General features: G+C 42.7%; 1 protein-coding gene across 2 annotated transcripts in view; it reads left to right on the plus strand.

The window, feature by feature from the left end:
- Positions 1 to 23,239, plus strand: part of VWC2L (von Willebrand factor C domain containing 2 like) — a 211,888-nt gene that overhangs the window by 79,869 nt on the left and 108,780 nt on the right. For both annotated transcript variants that reach the window (XM_040440938.1, XM_040440937.1), the window contains one exon: positions 3,589 to 3,718. In XM_040440938.1, the coding sequence (XP_040296872.1) occupies positions 3,589 to 3,718 (130 nt within the window). The remainder of the gene's footprint in view (positions 1 to 3,588; positions 3,719 to 23,239) is intronic.

Raw genomic sequence — 23,239 nt, forward strand, 5'->3', positions numbered from 1 at the left:
CGCTACTGTGCCCATCAGATCAGATGCTGCTAGTGTGTCAATTAATTGTCACTACTGTGCCCCATCAAATGCTGCCAGTGTGCTAATGAATTGTCGCTACTGTGCCCCCATCAGATGCTGCCAGTGTGCCCATGAATTGTCGCTACTGTGCCCCATCAAATGCCAGTGTGCCCATAAATTGTTGCTAGGCACAGTAGCAACAATTCATGGGCACACTGGCATTTGATGGGGCACAGTAGTGACAATTTACGTGCACACTGGCATTTGATGGGGCACAGTAGCGACAATTCATGGGAACACTGGCAGCATCTGATGGGGGCACAGTAGCGACAATTCATTAGCACACTGGCAGCATCTGATGGGGGGCACAGTAGCGACAATTCATGGGCACACTGGCATTTGATGGGGCACAGTAGTGACAATTTACGTGCACACTGGCATTTGATGGGGCACAGTAGCGACAATTCATGGGAACACTGGCAGCATCTGATGGGGGCACAGTAGCGACAATTCATTAGCACACTGGCAGCATTTGATGGGGCACAGTAGTGACAATTAATTGACACACTGGCAGCATCTGATCTGATGGGCACAGTAGCGGCAATTGATAGGCACACTGGCAGCATCTGATGAGGCACAGTTTGCGACAATTCATGGGCACACTGGCAGCATCTGATGGGGGCACAGTAGCGACAATTCATGGGCACACTGGCATTTGATGGGGCACAGTCCATCAAATGCCAGTGTGCCCATGAATTGTCGCTACTGTGCCCCCATCAGATGCTGCCAGTGTGCCCATGAATTGTCGCTATTGTGCCCCATCAAATGCCAGTGTGCCCATAAATTGTCGCTACTGTGCGCCATCAAATGCCAGTGTGCCCAATACAGCCCGCATCCTGCTGGGGGTTGTAGTTCCACAACAGCTGGAGTCCATGTATCATTGCTGGCACTGCACATGGAGTCTATAGATAGAAGTTTCTCTCCGGTAGTATTAGGACACTGGAGCAGCACTGTCTTCTCGGTGGGCTCAGTATCAGAACACAAGGTCCTTACCTCGGGGCCGCAGCGTCTTTCTGCCGTGCAGTGTGGATGACAGAGTCGGGTGACAGAACCGGGCTGCTTGTAACGTCAGTGTGGAGAGTGGCGGCACTGCGCATGCGCATTCCATTCAAACTCCAGAGGCGGCGAATAGTAAAAGTTCTTTTCGAAAGTAATCACCCGGGGCCGCCAGTGAGAGCAGCCCGGCCTGGTAACCGCTGCCTGACGCTGGGCCGGGAGCAGACAGCCTGTAAACGCCTCATGTAGTCTGTGGACTGCTGAAATACCTCTCCGGCCTGGGTGAGGAGGGAACGGCTCACATGGCAATTCCCCCGTTATACTGCAACTCCCTATCTGCACAGCTACCTGCATCTGTAGGGGCTGCACTGGGAGGTGGGGGTGGAGTCGGAGCCGCAGAGAGAGCGGGACATGGTGACGTCACTGGTTGCTACACGCCAAGCGGGGCAGCCGTAGCAACCAGTGATTTAGGATGAATTAATTACAACAGCACTGCGGCAGCAGCGGCAGTGAATGTTGCAGACTGGCAGGCAGTTGATTCCGGGACTCTCTATTGTCCCGGTTTGAAGGCTCCCGGGACACGGGACAAAAACGTAAATTACGGGACGATCCCGGGCAAACCGGGACACGTGGTCACCCTAACTCACTGCCTTCTCCTCTGTACTGTGTGTAGGGCGGAGTCAGCCCTGGGAGGCTTGTTAGAACCCCCCCCTCCCTATGCAACTTTATTGGAACTCATATACAAGCACAATTTGCATGAAAAACAATCACAGTATTAAGCAGTGTGTTTCAGGACACTGCATATCTATCTATCTATCTATCTATCTATCTATCTCCTATCTATCATCTATCTGTCTATCTATCTATCTATCTATCTATCTATCTATCTATCTATCTATCTATCTATCATCTATCTATTATCTATCTGCTATCTATCTATCTATCTATCTATCTATCTGCTATCTATCTATCTATCTATCTATCTATCTATATCTATCTAATATCTATCTAAATCAGCCACAGCATTAAAGGATGACCATACGGAGCACAATTCAAGCACAGAGTCCACCATATACAGTATCTGCTGCAAAATCTGCACGTGTTTCTCCAGATACAGATACTTTGCTGTTTGAAATAGTTAGAAATCTGTGGTGGAAATCCACAGTATAACTGGTGATGCTGCATATTAGTTTATTCTGCAGCTACGTTTTCAGGATATGGATGAGATTTCATAAAACCTCATCCACTGTGCTTTTGCTGTAAAATGCTGTGGATTTGCTGCATGCAGATTCACAGAAGTAAATACGCAGTGTCTCCACGCCTTGTGGATATACGCTATGTGAATAACTTTATCTGGCTGCAGTGTCATATTAGGCAGCAAGTGAACAGTTTGTTCTAAAATTTGGTGTGTTGGATACAGGAAAAATGGACATATGTAAGGGTCTGGGCTAAATTGTGATGACTAGATGACTGGGTCACAGCATCTCCAAAACCACAGGTCTTGTGGGATATCCCGGGATACGGTGGTTAGTACCTACCAAAAACTAATCTTAAGAAGGACAATTGGTGAACCGGCAACAGCACCATGGGTGCCTTAGGCTCACTGATACACATTGGGGTTCAGACTAGCCATTCTGGTCATACCCTACAGGACAGGTAGTACAATTTTCTGAAAAGGTTGGTGCTGGCTATGATAAAAAGTTGTCAGAGCAGCATTTATTGTATCGGGTTGCATTTCATTGCTCAATGGTCAACTCGCTCATTTGCCCATTTGTAGGTGCTTTTAGCAGTGGTCATTATGGGCAACTGTAACTAGTCTGTGGCTGTGCAGATCCATCCACAATAAGCTGTGATGTGTTGTGTGTTCTCGTTCCTGTCCAGGCAAAAATTGCCTTTACACCCTCTATGTATGAATTAGCCTTAGTCTCCTATAACCCGGTGGCTGGTTCACCAGTTGTCCTCCGTGGACCATGTTTGGTAAGTACTAACCACTATTCCCCAGAAACACCCAACAAGACCTGCCATTTTAGAGATTCTCTAACCCAGTCTTCCAGTCATCAAAGTTGGGCAAAATCATTGTCAGAATCACTCAGATCCTCACACTTGTCCATGTTTCATGCTTCCAACACACCAACTGCAAGTTGGGATTCGCGTCCCCACCGATCCCTTGGTTGAACTTATGTCTTTTTTCAACCGTATTAACTATGTAACTACGGAACATTCACTTGCTGCATAATATATCCCACCTTGAGATTAGAATCATAATGTTCCCAGAATTTCTTAAAAAATTCTGATTTGTCTGAATTTTTTAAGAGACAATGTGGGCAAATTTGGATTCTAAGGGAGAGAGCCTTTTGACCTCTAAATTATTTTATTGTTATGGCGGAAATATCATGTGTTGTTTTCTAGCTGCATATACTACACACAAAATTTTATATATTTGCATTTTCTTTTATTGTACAGTTACATCTGTAAATTTGTTGTCATCTTGACAGTCACAAATCCTATAACATGTCTATTACCTTCTGACAGCCTTCTCCGTGTGAATGGTGCCGGTGTGAACCCAGCAATGAAGTCCACTGTGTTGTAGCAGATTGTGCTGTACCGGAGTGTGTAAATCCTGTGTATGAACCTGAGCAGTGCTGCCCTGTCTGCAAGAATGGTGAGTGTAACGCTTCCTTTCAGCATTGAATTGGTTTATTGCACAGCAAATGTTTTTGCCCACACACCCCGCCCCTTTTTAGAGACTATGAACCAGTTTTACATCCCAAATGTCCTCAAAAATTAAAGGGATTGTCCAGAAATTAAAAAAAATCAGCTGCTGGCAGGGGCGAATTAAGTGCACGATAGGCCCGGGGCTGTCTACCCAACTTGCGCCCCTCCCTCCATTTTAGTTTAAGTTTTAGTTTTTTTTTTTATGTATGAAGAGGCTGCGGTGCTTCGTGAGCGTCAGAGTCTCTTCCTAGGCCATATGACATCACATTCATCGTTCACATGGCCTAGCTGCAGCTCAGTCCCATCTGAGTGATTGGGGCTGAGCTGCAATACCAAGCTCAGTGCTATCAAATGGACAGCGACGAGACTACGGAGCTCCCTGGAACATCGCGGTCTCCTCAAACAGCTGATTGGCGGGGGTGCCAGGAGTCTGACCCCCACCATCTCATAACTCTCTGAGTACAGATGTCATAGATGTTACCTGCAGTCCTATGTAACACCCCACATAACACTGTGAACTATTGTGTTATCTGGACTGTTACATAGAACTGCAGGTGACAAATAATAATTTTAGTTGCCAAATTTAAAATACATATGATAATAAGATTTCTTCCACACTGCCCCCATATAGTAATTTCCTCCACACTGCCCTCCCAGGAAGTAATTTGCCCCCACACTGCCCTCCCATGAAATAATTTGCCCCCACACTGCACTCCCATGAAATAATTTGCCCCCACACTGCCCTCCCATGAAATAATTTGCCCCCACACTGCCCTCCCATGAAATAATTTGCCCCCATACTGCACTCCCATGAAATAATTTGCCCCCACACTGCTATCCCATGAAATTATTTGCCCCCACACCGCCCCCTATTAAGTGATTTGCCCCATGTAATAATCTGCCCCCAATGAAGTGATTTGCCCCATGTAATAATCTGCCCCCAGACTACCCCCATGAAATTACTTGCCCCCATGTCCTCTTCTGCCCCCCAAAGTTAGCACACAGAAAATAAAAAAATAAAATAAAAGCTAATACTTACCTGTGTCCGGGATGGTTAGGCAGGTAGTAGGCGCGCAATCTTCATGGTCCTGCCTCCCAGCACAAGCGCGCAATGATGTCATCGCGCACGCCTACGTCGGGATTATACTACCACATAGGCCTCAGGCCTACTAGGCCTGAAGCCTATGGTGGTGATCAGCGGCGGGGCAGGGAACTATGCTCTCCCGTGCCCCGCCGCAGTATGTGGGCGTTCGGGCCGGCGTTGGGCTCCCCATAGGCGCTGCCGACCCGAATGCCCCTATGTTAATCCGCCACTGCCTGCTGGGTGACCACTCCCAACAAACACCTTATTGGGGATTGGATCTGAAGCTAAAGCAACCACTTAGCCTTAATAAGTTTCCTTTACTGTTAGGACTGAAGGAGGTATCAGCAGTCAAGCCCCACCAATCAGGCAATGATGGGATATCTAATTAATCAAAGCATATCATTGGTGCACTCCTTAAAGGCTATAGCTAGGTGACATCTTTGCATTGCATTGCATGATTGGTATGCTACAGGAGCTGTCAAGGATCATAGACCCTTAGTAATGGAGTTAAACATGTGCCCAGATGATATAATCCACAGAACTTAATGGAAACTGTGTGAAGTAGCATACATGGATCCACCTAAAGTCATATAACTGGAGATACATTAGGCTGCATCCACGCCCCATGAATGGATCCTAGACCCTCCCCACCTGCAGACAGAAAGAGGCAGAACAGTAACCAAGACCCTGGCATCTTCGATACTCAAGATACGGTATGTAAAGAGAGGCCGGGGTCTTTGCTATTTCTCTGTCTCCTTCAGTCTGCAATGGGGAAGTTGGAGAAGGGCATACATGGATCCACCTAAAGTCATATAATTGGAGATACACTAGGCTGCATCCACACCCCATGAATGAACCTAGACCTTCCCCACCTGCAGACAGAAAGAGGCAGAACAGTAACCAAGACCCTGGCATCGTCCGTAATCAAGATACGGTATGTAGAGGGAGGCCGGGATCTTTGCTATTTCTCTGTCTCCTTCTGTCTGCAATGGGTAAGTTGGAGAAGAGCATACATGGATCCACCTAAAGTCATATAACTGGAGATACACTAGGCTTCAACCGAGCCCCATGAATAGATCCTATACCCTCCCAACCTGCAGACAGAAAGAGGCAGAACAGTAACCAAAACCCTGGCATCTGCCATAGTCAAGATACGGTATGTAGAGGGAGGCTAAGGTCTTTGCTATTTCTCTGCCTTCTGTCTGCAAGGGGGAATTTGGAGAAGGGATGATTGTAAAGCTCAGGAGCTGTAGTGTGAACTGGGCTCTAGGAATGGATGGAGTAGATGGGCGCTTCTAGAGTTGCTGCTGTGGCCAAAAACTATGCACCCTGTGACTTATGAATAGATGGGGCAGCTGGCAGTCGTCTTCTTTGTTAAATGGGGTATTCTGAGATATTGTTTTATTTCATGTCCTCCTTGATGTAAAAAAACAAAATTTCCATTGATAGTTCTTAAAATTTGCTAGTGTTGATCGTGAATATTCGAATTGCGAATATAGGTACTTCGAAAATTCACTAATATTTAGAATATAGTGATATATATTCGTATTTTTGAATATTCAAGATTTTTTTATTGCAAATTTTCGTAATGCGAATTTTTATCGCAAATTTTTCAATTGCCGAGTAAAAACATGATTCCTCCCTGCTTCTTGCTTGTGGGCCAATGACTCATTGGCCCACAAGCAAGAAACAGGGAAGAATCATGACTTTAAATGGGAAAAATGATGAATAGTCTAAAAAACTAATATATAGCACTATATCGAATATATTAGTTTTTTCGAATATTCGTAATATTCTAAAACAGGAATATATAGCAATATAGCGAATATTCGAAAAAAACGAATATAGAGCAATTTAGCTAATATAGTGCTATAATCTTCTTTGTCTAATAGTCTTCTAATTTTTTTCTCATCTGAAGCTCAGATTGGAAAAAAATTTCAACTATTGAAAAAAAAGATTATAGCACTATATTAGCTAAATTGCTCTATATTCGTTTATTTTTTTTTCGAATATTCGCTATATTGCTATATATTCTTGTTTTAGAATATTACGAATATTTGAAAAAACAAATCTATTCTATATAGTGCAATGACTTATTGGGCCACAAGCAAGAAGCAGGGAGAAATCATGTTTTTACTCGGCAATTGAAAAATTCGCAATAAAAATTTGCATTACGAAAATTCAGATTACGACAATTCGCATAATATGCGATCATTACCTTTTCCTCTTCTCCTTGGTGTAGATTATTTTGGTTGAAGAAGTTCTCTGTGGGGACTGGCTGAGCATGCTGCAGCCAAAAAGAGAGAGAAGGGGGACTGGAGGGTGGAATAATCCATGCCCTCTCTTCTTTGCAAGGTTTTATAGAGCCTTAATACAGTCATGTGTATAATGCCTTATACATCAAAGAAACATAGAATGTTTTATTTATGATGCGACTGAAATTTGACAGGAAAAAAAATCTTGATGCCTCTACATGAGGCATGCATAGTTAACGGAGTTATCCAGTATTTTGATATTGATGGCCTATCCTCATCAATATGAGATTGGCGGGGGTCTAACTCCTAGTCCCCCAGCCGATTAGCTGTTTGAAGAGGCCGCTGCACTCACCAGAGCTCCTGTGCCTCTTCACAGCTTACCCAGCACAGCGCCGTTCATTGGATAGTGGCTGTGTTTTGTATTGCAGCTCAGCTCCATTCACTTGTATGGGACTGAGCTGTGCTAGGGCCATGTGACTGATGTACAATGACGTCACTGGCCTAGGCAATGCGGGCTCTTCGAATAGCTGATCAGTGGAGGTGCTGGTAGTCGGACCCTCCCCCCTAATCTAATAATGATGACCTATCCTAGGATAGGCCATCAATATCAAAATCCTGGATAATCCCTTTAAAATATGACTTCATAGAAGCGTGGAGGTAAAATAAACCAGCTCCATTCGTCTCAGAGGTTCCACAGGCCTGTGTCCAAGCCTTAGTCTTGCAGTGTTCATGTGTATGTTCTCAGTGTTCATGTATGTTCACATCATATACATTCACTCGCCCATCCGTTTTTAGTTACCCAATATCTTGTAATACAAAGCTGCCAAGGAGCTGTTGACTTTCAAGCCCATTTTAATGATTCAACGAGGATCTGAAATTTAGTTTGAACACCATAAACAATTTGATGAAAGTGGGCATTAAAGCTGCCACGTAATAAAGGAAAATAATACTCAATGGTAGAGCACTTCATAGCGACAAAGTAATGTGAAAATTTCATTGAAAGTTAAATAGAGAGGTAGTAATTGCTGTATAGAACAGGCTGTCAAATGGAAGTGAATAGTACTACACCAGCATGATGCTTCTAGATAGCAGGGGGCTACAATTCCTTACTCCCATTGCAACATTAATCCAATTGACTTGAGCTGTATTGCAATTTACATTGTGAAGAGGTCATTTTGGAAAACATTTCATACATTTGTCCAACACACCTACACATAGCATCTAGAGACAAGGCTGGCAAACAGGGTTAGTGGGTCTCATTGAGATGTTAAAGAAACTTTTAAACAGATTCAGTATTTACTTGCTCATACTGAAGTTTTCAGAGTTCAGCGAAGCTGGGAACCATTTAAGATGTCCAAATAGCTTCAATAGCTGTTGACCGAATGCTCGTTCAGCCAAGAGTTCTTCTTCCCGACCCCCTCAGTGAATGGGCATAAGCCAGTGCCAAACACTCTACCGGTGGCTTGTGTCCTTTGAAAATAAAATGATGGAGAGTTAAAAGCCAACAATACAATCCATTTCCCCAATATGCTGTATATAGTCGGGAGGCGCCGATTAACATAATATTCGGTAGTTGGCAGGTCTGGCCATTTTTTCTATTATGCGTAGGGGCACCTTTAGATTATCCCTGGTAATCTTCATGGCCCTTTTGCAAGATAATTCAAAATTAAAGGAACACTTTGGGGGATATTTATTATTCCTTGTACGTCAGAAAACTGGTGCAAAACAGTCACAAAATTTGGTGCAAGCAAAACTGTGTGACCCACTCACCAGTTGTCCGAAAAATGGGGTGGGGAGTGAGTGTTGCAGGTCCAGCGCAGCCAGCCTGTCACATTTGTTATAATCTATATAAGGAAACTGGCATAGATGATAGCAGAAATCTACACCAGCTCCCTTGCTGGGGTAGATATCCATTTTGACACACAGGCCTGGACACATGCTCCTAGTACATATAATGATGCTGGATGGTGGAAAGGTTAAGACCGGCTTGTAATACGTTGGTCTTAGTAAATGTCCCCTTCGGGAAAGACTTTTACATTGTGTTATGTCCAGCGGAGGGCCTGAAGGTGTGGTGCATGACACAGAGGCTCAAAGAACAGCAGAAATAGAATTCCTATGTCATACAAAATATAAAAGAACAAAAAGAAGAAGCCATATTTACTGGTTAAGGCCAAATATTGGCCTCCTCAGATATTAGCCCCAGTTACCCCTTAGGGCACCATTATTTTGTGAATCATGTTGGGGAGGGGTAATTTAAAAAGTGTTTAAAAGGAGTATTCTGATTAGAAAGAATTATCCACAGGATAGGGGATAACTAGGAGTTCAGGTTGGGGTCCTACTATTGGGACTCCCTACGATCACAAGAACGTGGGCCCCATACACTGTGGAGACCCCTTGAAATGGACGGAGCGGCTGGTTGCAATGCTCCATTCATTTCTATGGGAGCGTCGGAGATAGACGAGTACAGCGCGGATATGGAAGAATACTACAGTTGGAGGGTGAGAGAACATTGGTTATGTTGAAAAAGAGGAGTTTGAATTTAACACCTCTGTACTTTCAAGCACAAATGTCAGACCAAAATAATGCTGGTTGTCAACTATTACACTTCATGTATAGGTTTTATTGACGTGACTAAGTTATGATTTAATAAGATAGTTTACTGGTTAATGACAGCAAATTGTTGATAATCACTATGCCATACACTGCCCCCTAAGGCCCTTCACTAGGCATAACAGCAGTTGTTGCCAATACCGACCAAGCCAATGCCATGTAGAGCTACTGGCTGCATGTTCAGGGGGTATCCACATACTAATCCAAAATAGTGACCCAGAAACGGCAACAGAAGCATGGCACTGACTTGAGTGGGGCAGGTTTTGGCAACTACTGCCAATGTCCCTGAACTATGGGGCAACAGAAGCCAAAAGGAGACAGCATAGAAGACTAATGCCTTATTTTGCGTTCACATCTTCGTTAGAGATGATTTAGTATAAATGCTGGCTGTCGGCCGGACAAAAAACTATTTAATCCGGCAATGCCATATCCAGTGAACGCCGTCAGGCTGTTTTCTGCAGCAACAGCTGGATATGTGAACGTTATCTATCTCATCACATATATAAAACCAATTTTTAAGCTTGAATAAAAAAGTACACTCCAAATGTGTCAACTTCAAGTGAGTTAAAAGTTACAAAAACATGATTGATTGTGTGCGTCCATTATGTTTTTTCCTACACTAAGCTATCGCCTGTGCCAAATGTAACACAAAAGAAGCTGGCAGCTCAGAGCATCTGATTGAAGAAACAATACATGAATGCAAAACCGTTGACAGCTGCTTTAATTTGTGATGTTGAGAACCCAATAGACCATTTCTGAGAATTGACTGTATCGATAAAACATTTAAAAGAGAAAATTTGGAATTAGCGTGACACGAATGTTACTTGAGAAGGCACAATTACTAAAACCCTGCCTGGACCAAGGACAAATTGCGGCATTGTGTAGATAGTGTGTTCATCAATCTTTATTACTTTCTCTGTAAAATATTCATGCATTGAGTGTCATAGGGTCACCATGAATATTCTGTTCTGGCATCAGCAAATGACTAAATATTTGAAGTCCACTAAATGAATTAATATTATAGAAATATGGAACACAGATTGCTACAGCATACCTATCATTCTATTTGTTTTTAGCATAAATCAGCATTGCATGTCAATAAATGAAATTAAAAAGGCTTTCTGGGATTTTAATATTGATGACCTATCCTCAGGATCAGGGGCGTAGATAAAGGCTCATGGACCGTGGTGCAATAGTTCAGCTTGTGCCCCCTTCCCTCAGTGCTTTGTGGCCAGGGGGAGGGAAGCACATCGCCTTCCTTCCTCCTGAGGCAAAAATTGGAACGGCACCCCCCCCATGCCAAATTTTGACCTAACCCCTTCCCTCCAGCCAGAGGTGTAACTTGATCAGCATGCACTTTCTATAATACCAGTGTGCTTTTATGCGGCACAAGGGTCTTTGGGCCCCCTCAGGCTCCTGGGCCTGGTAGCGATTGCTACCTCTGCACCCCCCTATAGCAACGCCCCTGCTCAGGATAGGTCATCAATATCAGATCAGTAGAGTCTGACACTTGGCACCCTCACCCATTAGCTGTTTTGGGCAGTCGCCAGTGCCAGAAACTATACAGTGGATGGAGCCAGAAGCAGAAGGCTCCGGTAAACCAATACTCCGGTTTCCGATACTACACAGTGGACAGAGTGTTTCATTCACTGTATAGTTTCCAGTTCCGGCAGATGTCTGAAACAACTGATCAGTGGGGGTATCAAACAATCCTACGGTGTTGATCCTCATTTAAGGAGGAAACTTTCTTCTCCATTTTACAGAATTTAGCAGAAAAAATTACTGGATTTACAGAATTTAGCAGAATAAATTACTGGATCAACAACCCATCTTTTGATGTCTAGTAGATAGAACTTCAAAAAAAGATATCCCGACCAATCTTGAACAAATGGGATTTCCAGGATTTACTTTTTTGCCCAAGCAATTCATAAGCCACTTTTATATAAGTTTATAATGTGGTCTCGTTTCAATAAACTTACAGATTTGCTCATGTGGCACAGATAGTTCTCTTCCGTTTGAGCTGTAGATCATGTGCCGTACATGGAACATCTCACCTTTGCTGGCTTGCTTCTTCCCCATCACTACTGATGTCACGTACAGGAGTTAACTATAGCGTTCATTCCTAACAGCTCATAGAATATACAATCTGCGCATGAGTGCACATGAAGAAACCTTTCAGTGGGTGTACAAGGTGGGTGACCAAAGGAAAACAGGCTTTGAGAGCACACCCTTTGCAATATGAGAACTGTAGTTCAGGGCAGAACTGGACATTAATGATGAAAACATACACTCTATGGAATGAGAATGGGGGGGTGTAAAAAGATCAAAACAATGCTAAGAGGTATTGTCAGAACTATTGGGTATAAAAAGAGTCCATAGTATAAGGCCTATACAGATGTATGGACATGAACATTAAAAACAACTATTTTGTCTTATTTGGAAAGGGCAGGATGAGGTCAAAACCCTTTGGACTTAGAATCCCTAACTTCAGATTAACAATCTGTACAAAAGTGTTTACCCAAGTCAGCTTTTGTGAGAAAGAGTTTCACAAGGTCTAATGAAAAGTATTTATTTAGATAAGACAATGTAGTAGAAATGTGCTGAGTTTTGGCGATTCTCAGTGAATAGAAAGAATATAATTTTATTATTCATTGTAAGATATATTAATCCTCATATGTATGGATTTTAGGTTATATATGATATGTCTTAAAATTGCATGTTTTTTAATAATTAGATGTGTGTGTGTATATATATATACAGGGCTTTTTTTCTCAGAGAAAATGTGGTGGAACTCACCCCCCCTCCCCTGGCCACGCCCCTACCCACCCTTAGGACCGCCCCCTAAAACCGCCCCTTTAGAGAACAGGGATGCAAGTAAAATTGCCAGTGACGGTCGTGACAGCCAGGCTGCCAGTGCCCGCGGCAGTGGCGACTCTAGGAACAATATATAGGGGGGGCACAAAGATACCACAGTCAAAAATGGGGGGGCAAAAACAAAATAAGTATATATAAATAAGATTACAAAATACGAGAGAATTGCGGTATGCAGGGATACATTTATAATAAAACAGTTTACTTACAAAAGAAGCTATTCAGTCGTCTGCTGTGCCGTCCTCTGCTTGCTTCCGCGGATTCTTTCCCCTTCTTTCTGTCTATCGTCAGTGCGCAGGCGCACTGTTATGGTGGATCTGTGGAAGACACACTGTTATGGGGGCATCTGTGGATGACACATTATGCCTCTCATTAGCCCTCATTATGCCTCTCATCACTCCCATATCAGCCCCCATGCCTCTCATTAGCCCCCATTATAAGCCCTTATGCCTCATTAGCCCCCATTATTCCTCTTATTAGCCCCTATTATGCCTCTTATCACCCCCATATCAGCCCCCATGCCTCTCATTAGCCCCCATATCAGCTCTTATGCCTCATTAGCCCCCATTATAAGCAATTATGCCTCATTAGCCCACATTATGCCTCTTATTAGCCCCTATTATAAGCCATTATGCCTCATTAGCCCACATTATGCCTCTTATTAGCCCCCATATGCCTAATTAGCCCCCATTATGTCTCTCATTAGCCACCATTATGCCTCATTAGCCCCCATATGCCTCATTAGCCCCCATTATGCCTCATTAGCCCCCATATGCCTCCAATTAGCCCCCATATGCCTCCAATTAGCCCCCATAGCCTCCATATGCCTCCAATTACCCCTCATATGCCTCCAATTAGCCCTCATATGCCTCCAATTAGCCCCCATATGCCTCCAATTGGCCCCCATTATGCCCCCCCAGCAGACACATTTTTTATAAAATAAAAAAACACTTACCTCTCCTGCTCCTGGATGGACGCCGCCTGCAATTTTCTTTCTCCTCAGTCGACTGTGCTCTGAACTGGCGCGCACAGCGTGAGGTCACAGAGCGCCCTCACGCTGTGCGCAGCCCTGCACAGCCGACAGCCGAGGACCAGGCAGTGGTAAGTACAGAGCGTTCACCACTTCCTGGTCCTTCTATAATGGAAGCGCTCATTAGTATTCACCTGGGAGAATCAGCGTGGGGGACCCGGGGGGGGGCAAAGAACAACAACCCCCTCTAGCGATGCCACTAGCAGCGGGCCGGCTGGGCCCAGTAACTAAAGGGGGGCGGGGTGAGTCGGCAAAAATAGGTGGCGGAACACCATTCTGGCGCGTTCCGCTAGAAAAAAAGCCCTGTATATATATATATATATATATATATATATATATATATATGTACGATATGTGTAAGAATTAAGGGGACTTTCTTCCTAGCTTCAAAGTGTAAGTTAACGAATTACTTCAGTCTTAGGAAACCTGTTCTTTGGTTTGTAGACACAAATGTTCAAGAACAAACAATGGATTAACACAGAGACAATGGCTGAGTAACAATTATGGTGGTTCCTAAACAGACAGGGATAATCCATGAATAGGGTAGGATTTTGGATTGTGTGACTACACTGGAAGTTATCAAAGTGTATATGATTGCTGGGTGAAAGTCAACAGTTCATTGTTTCCCTGTTAAACATTCCAAATCCTGTTTTAAGAATCAATTAATAAGTAAAATCCAAATTCATTCCAAAATTTATACGTGTACCTCTGGTGCCATCTGGTGGTAGATGTATTGCAAAATCCCCAGGGGAGGTCCTATTAGTTATAATATGATGTCACTAGTTGTTGATTAAACTAGACCAGTCCTATTTTAGATAGGATAAAAAGATGGTATGGGCTGACAGAGGGGAACCATCATCAGTTCATCAGATCAGGGGGCAGATCATCAGGAAGCAGATCCTCATCATCTTCTTGAATCAGCTTGAGATGGTCATCTTGAAGAAGACATCTTAATCCATCAGATCCAGCCCTGACCAGCTTTTCAGCCATTGCAGGCCGCCATCTTAGGACCATTGAAACTGATTTCTGCTAGCTGACATTTTTGGTATAGTATAACCTTACCTATATTTTATAGAAAAATTAATTAATATAACATATCTCTATATATATATATTCAATCAACCATACCTTGTGTATAGTATCTGTTTTGGAATAAGATTGGGGTGTACCTGTGGCATCATCCTACAACTTAATCCGATTCAGGGAAATTTTTATATACTGTTGGAAACGTGGTATCATCTCCAAAGAACTGAATTCAGTTCTAGGCCGGTATGGTTAGTTATATATATATATATTTATATCTATAAAAGAGGAAAATCTGAAATAGACCATATTTGGATTTAATCAGACATTTGTCGGCTGAGAGAAATCAGGTATCAAATTGATTTCAAATATAATTGAGGGGTATCGTTATACTAAGGCATAGTAGTAAATATATATACTTTAGGTTATTTTGGCTTTATTACTATTTTGTATATCATTGATTGAATTTCAATCAATTCCAATTTTCTTATATTAGTTTGCACCGTATTATTGTTATTTAATAAATATATATTTTGATATACCACTGCCTTCTTTTTGTCGTCTAACTTAGCGCAGATCACAAGCTCGTTTTAGCTTGGTATTTATGATAATAGATTAGAATCTCCTTCATTACAGATTCTAATTTATTCACATAAATAATATAGACTGTCAATCGGAGACAGTATAAATATTCCAAGCCAACACAAGAACAAAACTAATAACCCCAAAAAAAGATGGGGGACTCACATATAAAATATATGTAATTTATTAAGACATAACCAAATAACGAACAATATACAAGACATAAGGCACAGGTGTACAGGAGGGGGGGAGACCTCATGTAAGGAGGTCAGATACAACCTCTCTCCCAAACACCCAGCTGGCAGGAAAAAGAGGTCACAGCCCTAGGTATACATCAGCATGAAAATTGTGAGAACTGTAGGTTCACTCAAAGTAACATGTACTGGTATGTATGCTGCATGCACAGAATAAGTAAATGAAATGAAAAGATACAAATAGCACAAGGCAAACTAGCCCACACACAGATCTAGGATGGCCGCATGAGGTATGCACATAGCCATTGAGCTGTATGATACAGACAGAGGCAAGTGTGCCAAGTGCAGATGGTAATAGGAATATAACAACTAACTGAGCAAAACAACAAAACATATATTACCCATGATATGCTGGACCCAGAGCGTGTGACCAAAAGCTGCACCTCGACGTACGTTTCACCTGGAGAGGCTCCTTACATGAGGTCTACCCCCTCCTGTACACCTGTGCCTTATGTCTTGTATATTGTTTGTTATTTGGTTATGTCTTAATAAATTACATATATTTTATATGTGAGTCTCCCATCTTTTATTGGGGTTATTGGTTTTGTTCTTGTGTTGGCTTAGTATATTATACTAGACCCCAGTGTTATTCACACATTATATGTGAGTTTTTTCTTATAGGTTAGCATAAATATTCCGACAGTATTGATTAAGCTTCATACCCTAAAAAAGAATAAACAATGTTGTACAGATTTCCAAATTTCCCCCAAAAAATGTTTTAAAGAGAAAAAAAAATGGAGCAGTAAATTGGACATGCTCCCTTCTGCTCTATTCACTCTCTGTGGGACTGCTTGAAATAGCTCAGTGCTGTACCCAGCTGTCTACAGTAGTCTCAGAGCGAATGAATAAATCAACTGTGTGCATGTCCGACCTGTCTCAATTTTTCATGGCGCTTGAGACCCCCGTTCTCATGACCATGGGAGTCCCAGCAGTTGTGGCACAACCCCTTTAACCATCACAACATCGGCAGCCCCTCTTCGTATGGTATAATACCCTTTTAAGAACATTTTTTCCTTTAAACATGGTGGATGCCCCCTTGTTACAGAACTCTATACTTCTTCTGTCTTTGAGGCAAATGTAAATAAGGGCCAGTACAATCCCCTTAATAAAACACCATCGAGTCTTTATTTAAATTCTTTAAAAACATAATCCAAGCAACACTGGTGCAGTATCGCAGGAAAACCCTCTGGTTAACACAGTCCTTAATCATGTCCTGCCTGCTATAACCTTTTCCACGCATTTACTGTATGTGCTCGTGTCAACGCATTTTGGACAACACCAGTCCTTAATTATGACCTGCATGCTATAACCTTTCACGCACATTTATAAGCACAAGTCAAGAAAGGTTTTAGCTTGCAGGTCATGATTAAAGACTAGCCGTCTGAAACGCGTTGACCGAGGGTTTTGTCTGCTTCACATTTTTTGCTATGCTCCACAAATTTTGCTTGGATAATGTTTTTAAATAACATTAATAAAACACTACCAAGTCTTTATTTCAAAGATTGTGCTGGACCTCATTCACATTTGTTGTGTCTGAAGACTTGGTTGTCCGTGCACTGCAATGTGAACTGGTCAAGCATTTTATGTCGAACAGTATCAAAGACCTGTAGGAGAAGTCTAGCCACACAGATTAATTTGACAGGGCCGATCCCTCAAATAAACCATGCTGGTACTTAATTATAAGGTTCTTATCATTTATATACTTAAGGGTAGCATCTGCTAGAAAACTTTCAAATATCTTACCCACAATGGATGCAGTTTCAGATCATTCAGAACAAGACCACTCACTCCAGGACTAGGCTGACACAACTTCAGGGCCTAATTTTATTTTTCTCTATTTCATACACAATTATGTAGGGATGCCTGATGGAGTCAAATATGGCAGACATAGGGGGGAAAGGAAAACTGGCTTAGTTGCCCCTAGCAACCAATAAGATTCCACCTTTCATTTTCCAAAAGTGCTTTAAAAAATAAAAGGTGAAATCTGACTGGCTGCTTTCAGCAACTAAGCCAGTTTTCCTTTGCATCGGCTTTGATCAATTTCTCCCCAAGGGTGCCAGAGGTATTTGCATTAACACAGTATTTCCATAGTAATAGAATTGAACCAGAGAAGAAATTCATGGAAATGTCTATAACTGGGGCATTCGCACCATTCTTTTCTCATGTTGGCGATTCTTACCTCTTTATAAGCATAGAGATAAGGATGGATATATGCCATATATAACAGAACATTAAATAGCTGTGACCTGAGCCCAGCAAAACATCATTAGGGGCAGTTGGGACGGTTTACTCAACTAATCCTTTGGGACATGAGTCCCTTTAGGAGTCATTTATAAAATCTGCCACGCCAGCTTAGTGTCATAAAAAAGTTGCAAGTGATGCCGGCGTGCGACTTTTGGAGCATATTTTTCCAACCTTAGGTCAGCTCCGTCACTTTTAGAAGTGGATTGAAAAGTAGATAAGGATTTCAGATTCTCATTTGAGATGTGCAACTTTTTAAAAAGTTGCAAAAAGAAAGCCACATCTCCACTCCAGGCAACCCCCTGCTGTACTTTTACAGACAATAGGCTTATACAACATTGCATCTGCACCAAATATATTATCACTGTGCGCCATTTCCTAAATTTGGGGTAACCCCAACATAGTAAAGATAGACTTAAAACTGAGACCTAAACCACAACAAATGATACATTCCCCCCTTTATGTTTATAAATAATACCCTCTATTAACTGTCCCTTGGTATAGAATAACATTAAAAAGGGCAATGGCCTCGATGGTTATATGCATCAAGGACAAGGTTGTCTTTTTTGTAGCAGCAGATAGACATCATTGCAGAGAAAAAGATGCCTGATCAATTATTTTGATGAGGTTGCAGGTGCCTGAGGGAAGCCCCAAGCCCGGCTTTTTTCACTAAATGATGCCCAACATTGATCCTTTGACCTTAGGCCTCATTTACACATACGTGGATTTTCATGGACCACAGTCAGTGAAAACCCGTCCTGCCGAGTGCATGGCCTCATTGGTTGTTATAACGCCGTGCACTTCGTGCCGCCACCGCTGTACAGTAATACACTCATATCACGGACAGTGATTATTATTATTATTTTATTTTTTTACACCATTTCAGGGAAAATCAATTCACTACCACGAAGCACAAGGAAATTTGGCTTTGCGGTGAATTGAATTTTCCCCGAAATTCGGATCGAAGTCCACTTTGTGAAAGTGGGTAGGGCTTTATGGGAAAGAGGTGGACCCAAGATGCACCATTTTGGCCCAATTCTGATGTAAAAATCTGTCTCAAAGTAAGCCAACCAATAAATGGTATAGAGTCAGTGAAAGGTATCTGTTCCTGCTCCGGATTTATCTTCCAGCTTGAGCCCCTGTGATGAATCTGCTGCAGGCCTAGACAGCCGGTCTAAGTTTATGCCAGCTGTACGATTAGTAAATCTAATCCACTGTGGCATAGCGCGTCATACTATCAGAATGTTACACCACTTTTTATAGCGCTTTGGAGCTGGTATAATTTTTATCCATAAAATGCATCAAAATTAGGTGCAAAGACAAAAATGTAACGCAAAAGTTAACTAAAAAGAAAAAACTGTGTCAGAAATTAAACAAAATTATGGTGCATGCACTTCATTTATTTGACACAACAAGCATGCGCCACAAGTTCTGGTGCAAATCAAGAGACTTTTCAGGAGCAATGACATTAATATAGATCCCCCATTGTGTCACATCTTTCCATCACTGTTTTCTAAAACAAGATTTAGACACATTTAACAATTAAAATAATAGATCTGATGATTACGGGATGCGCCGACATAGGAATCACCTGGAATATAATCACATGACGCAGGAATCGACCAGTATTGGCCACTGGGCATTTAAAAAGACCTCCCTAGCCATTAGAAAGAAATCCTCCTGAAGAAGCATTAGCGAAACGTACGTCGAGGAGTACGCTTGACAGAGAGAGCCCACACGTAGACCACTGGACATTGGGTAGGTGAGCAACTTGGATCGATTTGATGCATCCACTCTGAATGTATATTCAATATGTATTAAGAATTGTATCTACTCAGATAGGATGCAACCTAATATATGAATGTCATTTATGCTCGCCATAGACCCATGCTTGACTTGCTCCACACCAGAAGTTATTACAATATCATGGCTAGATACAGCTTTCAATAATACATGCTGATCTAGATTCCAGATATAGGGTGTCTTGAAAGTGATTGCAGCAAGTCAAGCAATTGAATTCATCAACAGTGGATATATTGTGGACTGCCTCTTCAAAGCACCCTGTATGGTCTCTACATTTATGTTTGTATGTTTTTTATGTCGCAATAAAATTTAACTTTATTAGGTAAATACGTGTACCGATTCTCTTTGTTGATTTATATATTATGGAGGTACACCCTTGTTAACACAAGGCTGTTTTGATCCAGTTGAAGTATAATTAAAATAATACATTTGGCACAAAACAAAAAATTGCACAGGCACAGTATTCTCTTAAAAATAAATCTATCTTAATATATCTGCTCTACTTTACATAAATATGACACAAAATAAAAACAAACAAATATTCTGGTGCAAAATACAACACAGTTAATAAATCTACCCCAAATAATACATACCTACTATGATCTCCTTCACCACATTGGATGGCGTCTCAGTGACCTTTAGACAAAGACTAATGGTGGATTTACACATGTCCATAGGCTAGCAGATTATCAGGGAAGAAAGTTCGCTCGTTCCCGACAATCTGCCCGTCTAAAGGTGCTGCCGATCACCCGATGAACAAGCATCAGGTGAACCTGTCATTAGTGCTGGGAAGTAAATGATCGTTTCTGGGCGGCAGATTGTAGTGTCCAACAGCGATGCTGCATGAGTTTGAGCGATCGCAATATTGGTCCCTCATTCTCATACTGTGGTGATCGCTGCATGTAAATGCAGTGCTTCACTCCCCCTGAACGAGCAGCTTCCTTCCTGATAATCTGCTGCTCCTCCTCAGGTATAAGGCTACTTTCACACTCATGTTTTGGCTTTCCGTTTGTGAGATCTGTCATGGGCTCTAACAAGCGGTCCAGAACGGATCAGTTTGCCTCCGATCAGTCTCCATTCCGCTCTGGAGGCGGACAAGTGCCTGCAGCGTTTTGCTTGACGAAACTGAGCCAAACGTCCTGGCACACAATGTAAGTCAATGGGGACGGATCCGTTTTCGCTGACACAATCTGGCACAATAGAAAACGAATCCGTCTCCCATTGACTTTCAGTGGAGTTTTTGACGGATCCGTCTTGGCTATGTTACAGATAATACAAATGGATCTGTGGTAATGACGGATGCATGCGGTTGTATTATTGTAACGGATCAGTTTTTGCAGATCCATGACGGATCCGCCCATAACGCGAGTGTGAAAGTAGCCTTAGGCTGGTTTCACACGGGCGTTGCGGGAAAAGATGCGGGTGCATTGCGGGAACATGCACGATTTTCCCCCACGAGTGCAAAGCGTTTTAATGCGTTTTGCACGCGCGTGAGAAAAATCCGCATGTTTGGTACCCAGACCTGAACCCGGACTTCTTCACGGAAGTTAGGTGTTTTGGTTATAAGGGAAAATAATAGCATTCTTCATACAGAATGCTTAGTAAAATAAGGATGGAGTGGTTAAAAAGAAACTAAAAAAAAACTTTTAACTCCCCTTAATCCACTTGATCGCGCAGCCCGACTTCTCTTCTGTCTTCTTCTTTGCTGTCTAGGAGGAAAAGGACCTTTGATGACATCACTGCGCTCATCACATGGTCCATCACCATGGTGATGGATCATGTGACGGACCATGTGATGAGCGCAGTGACGTCACTACAGGTCCTTTTCCTCCAGGACAGCAAAGAAGAAGACAGAAGAGAAGCCGGGCTGCGCAAACAAGTGGATGAGGTGAGTTAAATTATTTTTTTTAACCCCTCTAACCCTATTTTACTAAGCATTCTGTATTAAGAATGCTATTATTTTCCCTTATAACCATGTTATAAGGGAAAATAATAATGATCAGGTCCCCATCCCGATCATCTCCTAGCAACCATGCGTGAAAATCGCACCGCATCCACACTTGTTTGCGGATGCTTGCGATTTTCATGCAGCCCCATTCACTTCTATGCGGCCTGCGTTGCGTGAAAAACGCACAATATAGAGCATGCTGCAATTTTCACGCAACGCACAAGTGATGCGTGAAAATCACCGCTCATGTGCACAGCCCCATAGAAATGAATGGGTCCAGATTCAGTGCGGGTGCAATGCGTTCGCCTCACGCGGAAATCTCGCCCGTGTGAAAGAGGCCTTAATCCACCATAAGCTTCCTGTGTGCTCTGTTTGTCCTCCATAAATCTTTACAGCTTGAATTAAATAGAATTGGGGCAGAATTTCAGATAAACAGTAAGATCCTTGTCCTATACACGGCCCCAACTTTACTGACAGTGCGGTGATTGTATGACCAGACTTATGTGTGTTTCTAGTGAAATGAAGGGTAATCAGGTTGGCTGGAGAAGCAATCACGCTTAGGCCTCCTGCACACGAACGTGTGCGCCCCGTGGCTGTGCTGCGGCCCGCAAATTACGGGCCGCAATGCACGAACACCGACCGTGGGTCAGCCGCAGCAGATCGCGGACCCATTCACTTTAATGGGTCCGCAATCCGCCCATGCCGCAAAAAGATAAGACATATTCTATCTTTTACGGAACGGAAGTACGGGACGAAACCCCACAGAAGCACTCCGTAGTGCTTCCGTAGGGTTCCGTTCCGTGCTTCCGTTCTGCAACATTCCGCATCTTCAGATTTGTGGACCCATTGAAGTGAATGGGTCCGCATTCGTGATGCGGAATGCCCACGGAATGGCACCCGTGTATTGTGGATCCGCAAATGCAGTCTGCAATACGGCAACGGGCAGCACACGTTCGTGTTCAGGAGGCCTTAGGCTTCGTTCACATCACCGTTCAGCTTTTCCGTTCTTCTGCTCTGTTTAGGAGCAGGAGAACGGAAAGGACGGATTCGGCTCATAACTGAGCCAAACAGAGTCCTTAGGACCCCATAGACTATAATGGGGTCCGTTATGTTTCCGCTCAGAAGATGATTTTGAAGCAGAGAAAAAAGTCCTGCATGCACAACTTTTGTCTCCGCTCCAAAATCATCTTCTGAGCCAAAACATAACGGACCCCATTATAGTCTATGGGGTCCTAAGGGCTCCGTTTGGCTCAGTTATGTGCCGAATCCATCCTTTCCGTTCTCCTACTATTGAACAATGATGTGAATAAAGCCTTACCAAGAAGTGGATTAATAAAAGCTAATATTCTATAGAAAATCTAGCTGATAGCAGTAATTAAGGTTTTTCTGTTTCCTCGCTATACTTAAAATAGAAGTTTTATATTTAGAAGTGGAGCATATGGTAGATCAATGACAACATGTTCATTATCTGACTTGTTTCTCTCCCCCAGAGCCTTTTCATTACTTTACAGCTAATGTATCTAATCCTATCCTGTGTGATACTGTATGCTGAGCTGTGTATCTAATATCCTATCCTGTGTGATACTGTCTGCTGAGCTGTGTATCTAATCCTATCCTGTGTGATACTGTATGCTGAGCTGTGTATCTGATCCTATCATGTGTGATACTGTATGCTGAGCTGTGTATCTAATCCTATCCTGTTTGATACTGTCTGCTGAACTGTGTATCTAATCCTATCCTGTGTGATACTGTCTGCTGAGCTGTGTA

The sequence above is a fragment of the Bufo bufo genome, chromosome 7 (assembly GCF_905171765.1).
Source record: "Bufo bufo chromosome 7, aBufBuf1.1, whole genome shotgun sequence".
Taxonomy (NCBI): Eukaryota; Metazoa; Chordata; class Amphibia; order Anura; family Bufonidae; genus Bufo; species Bufo bufo.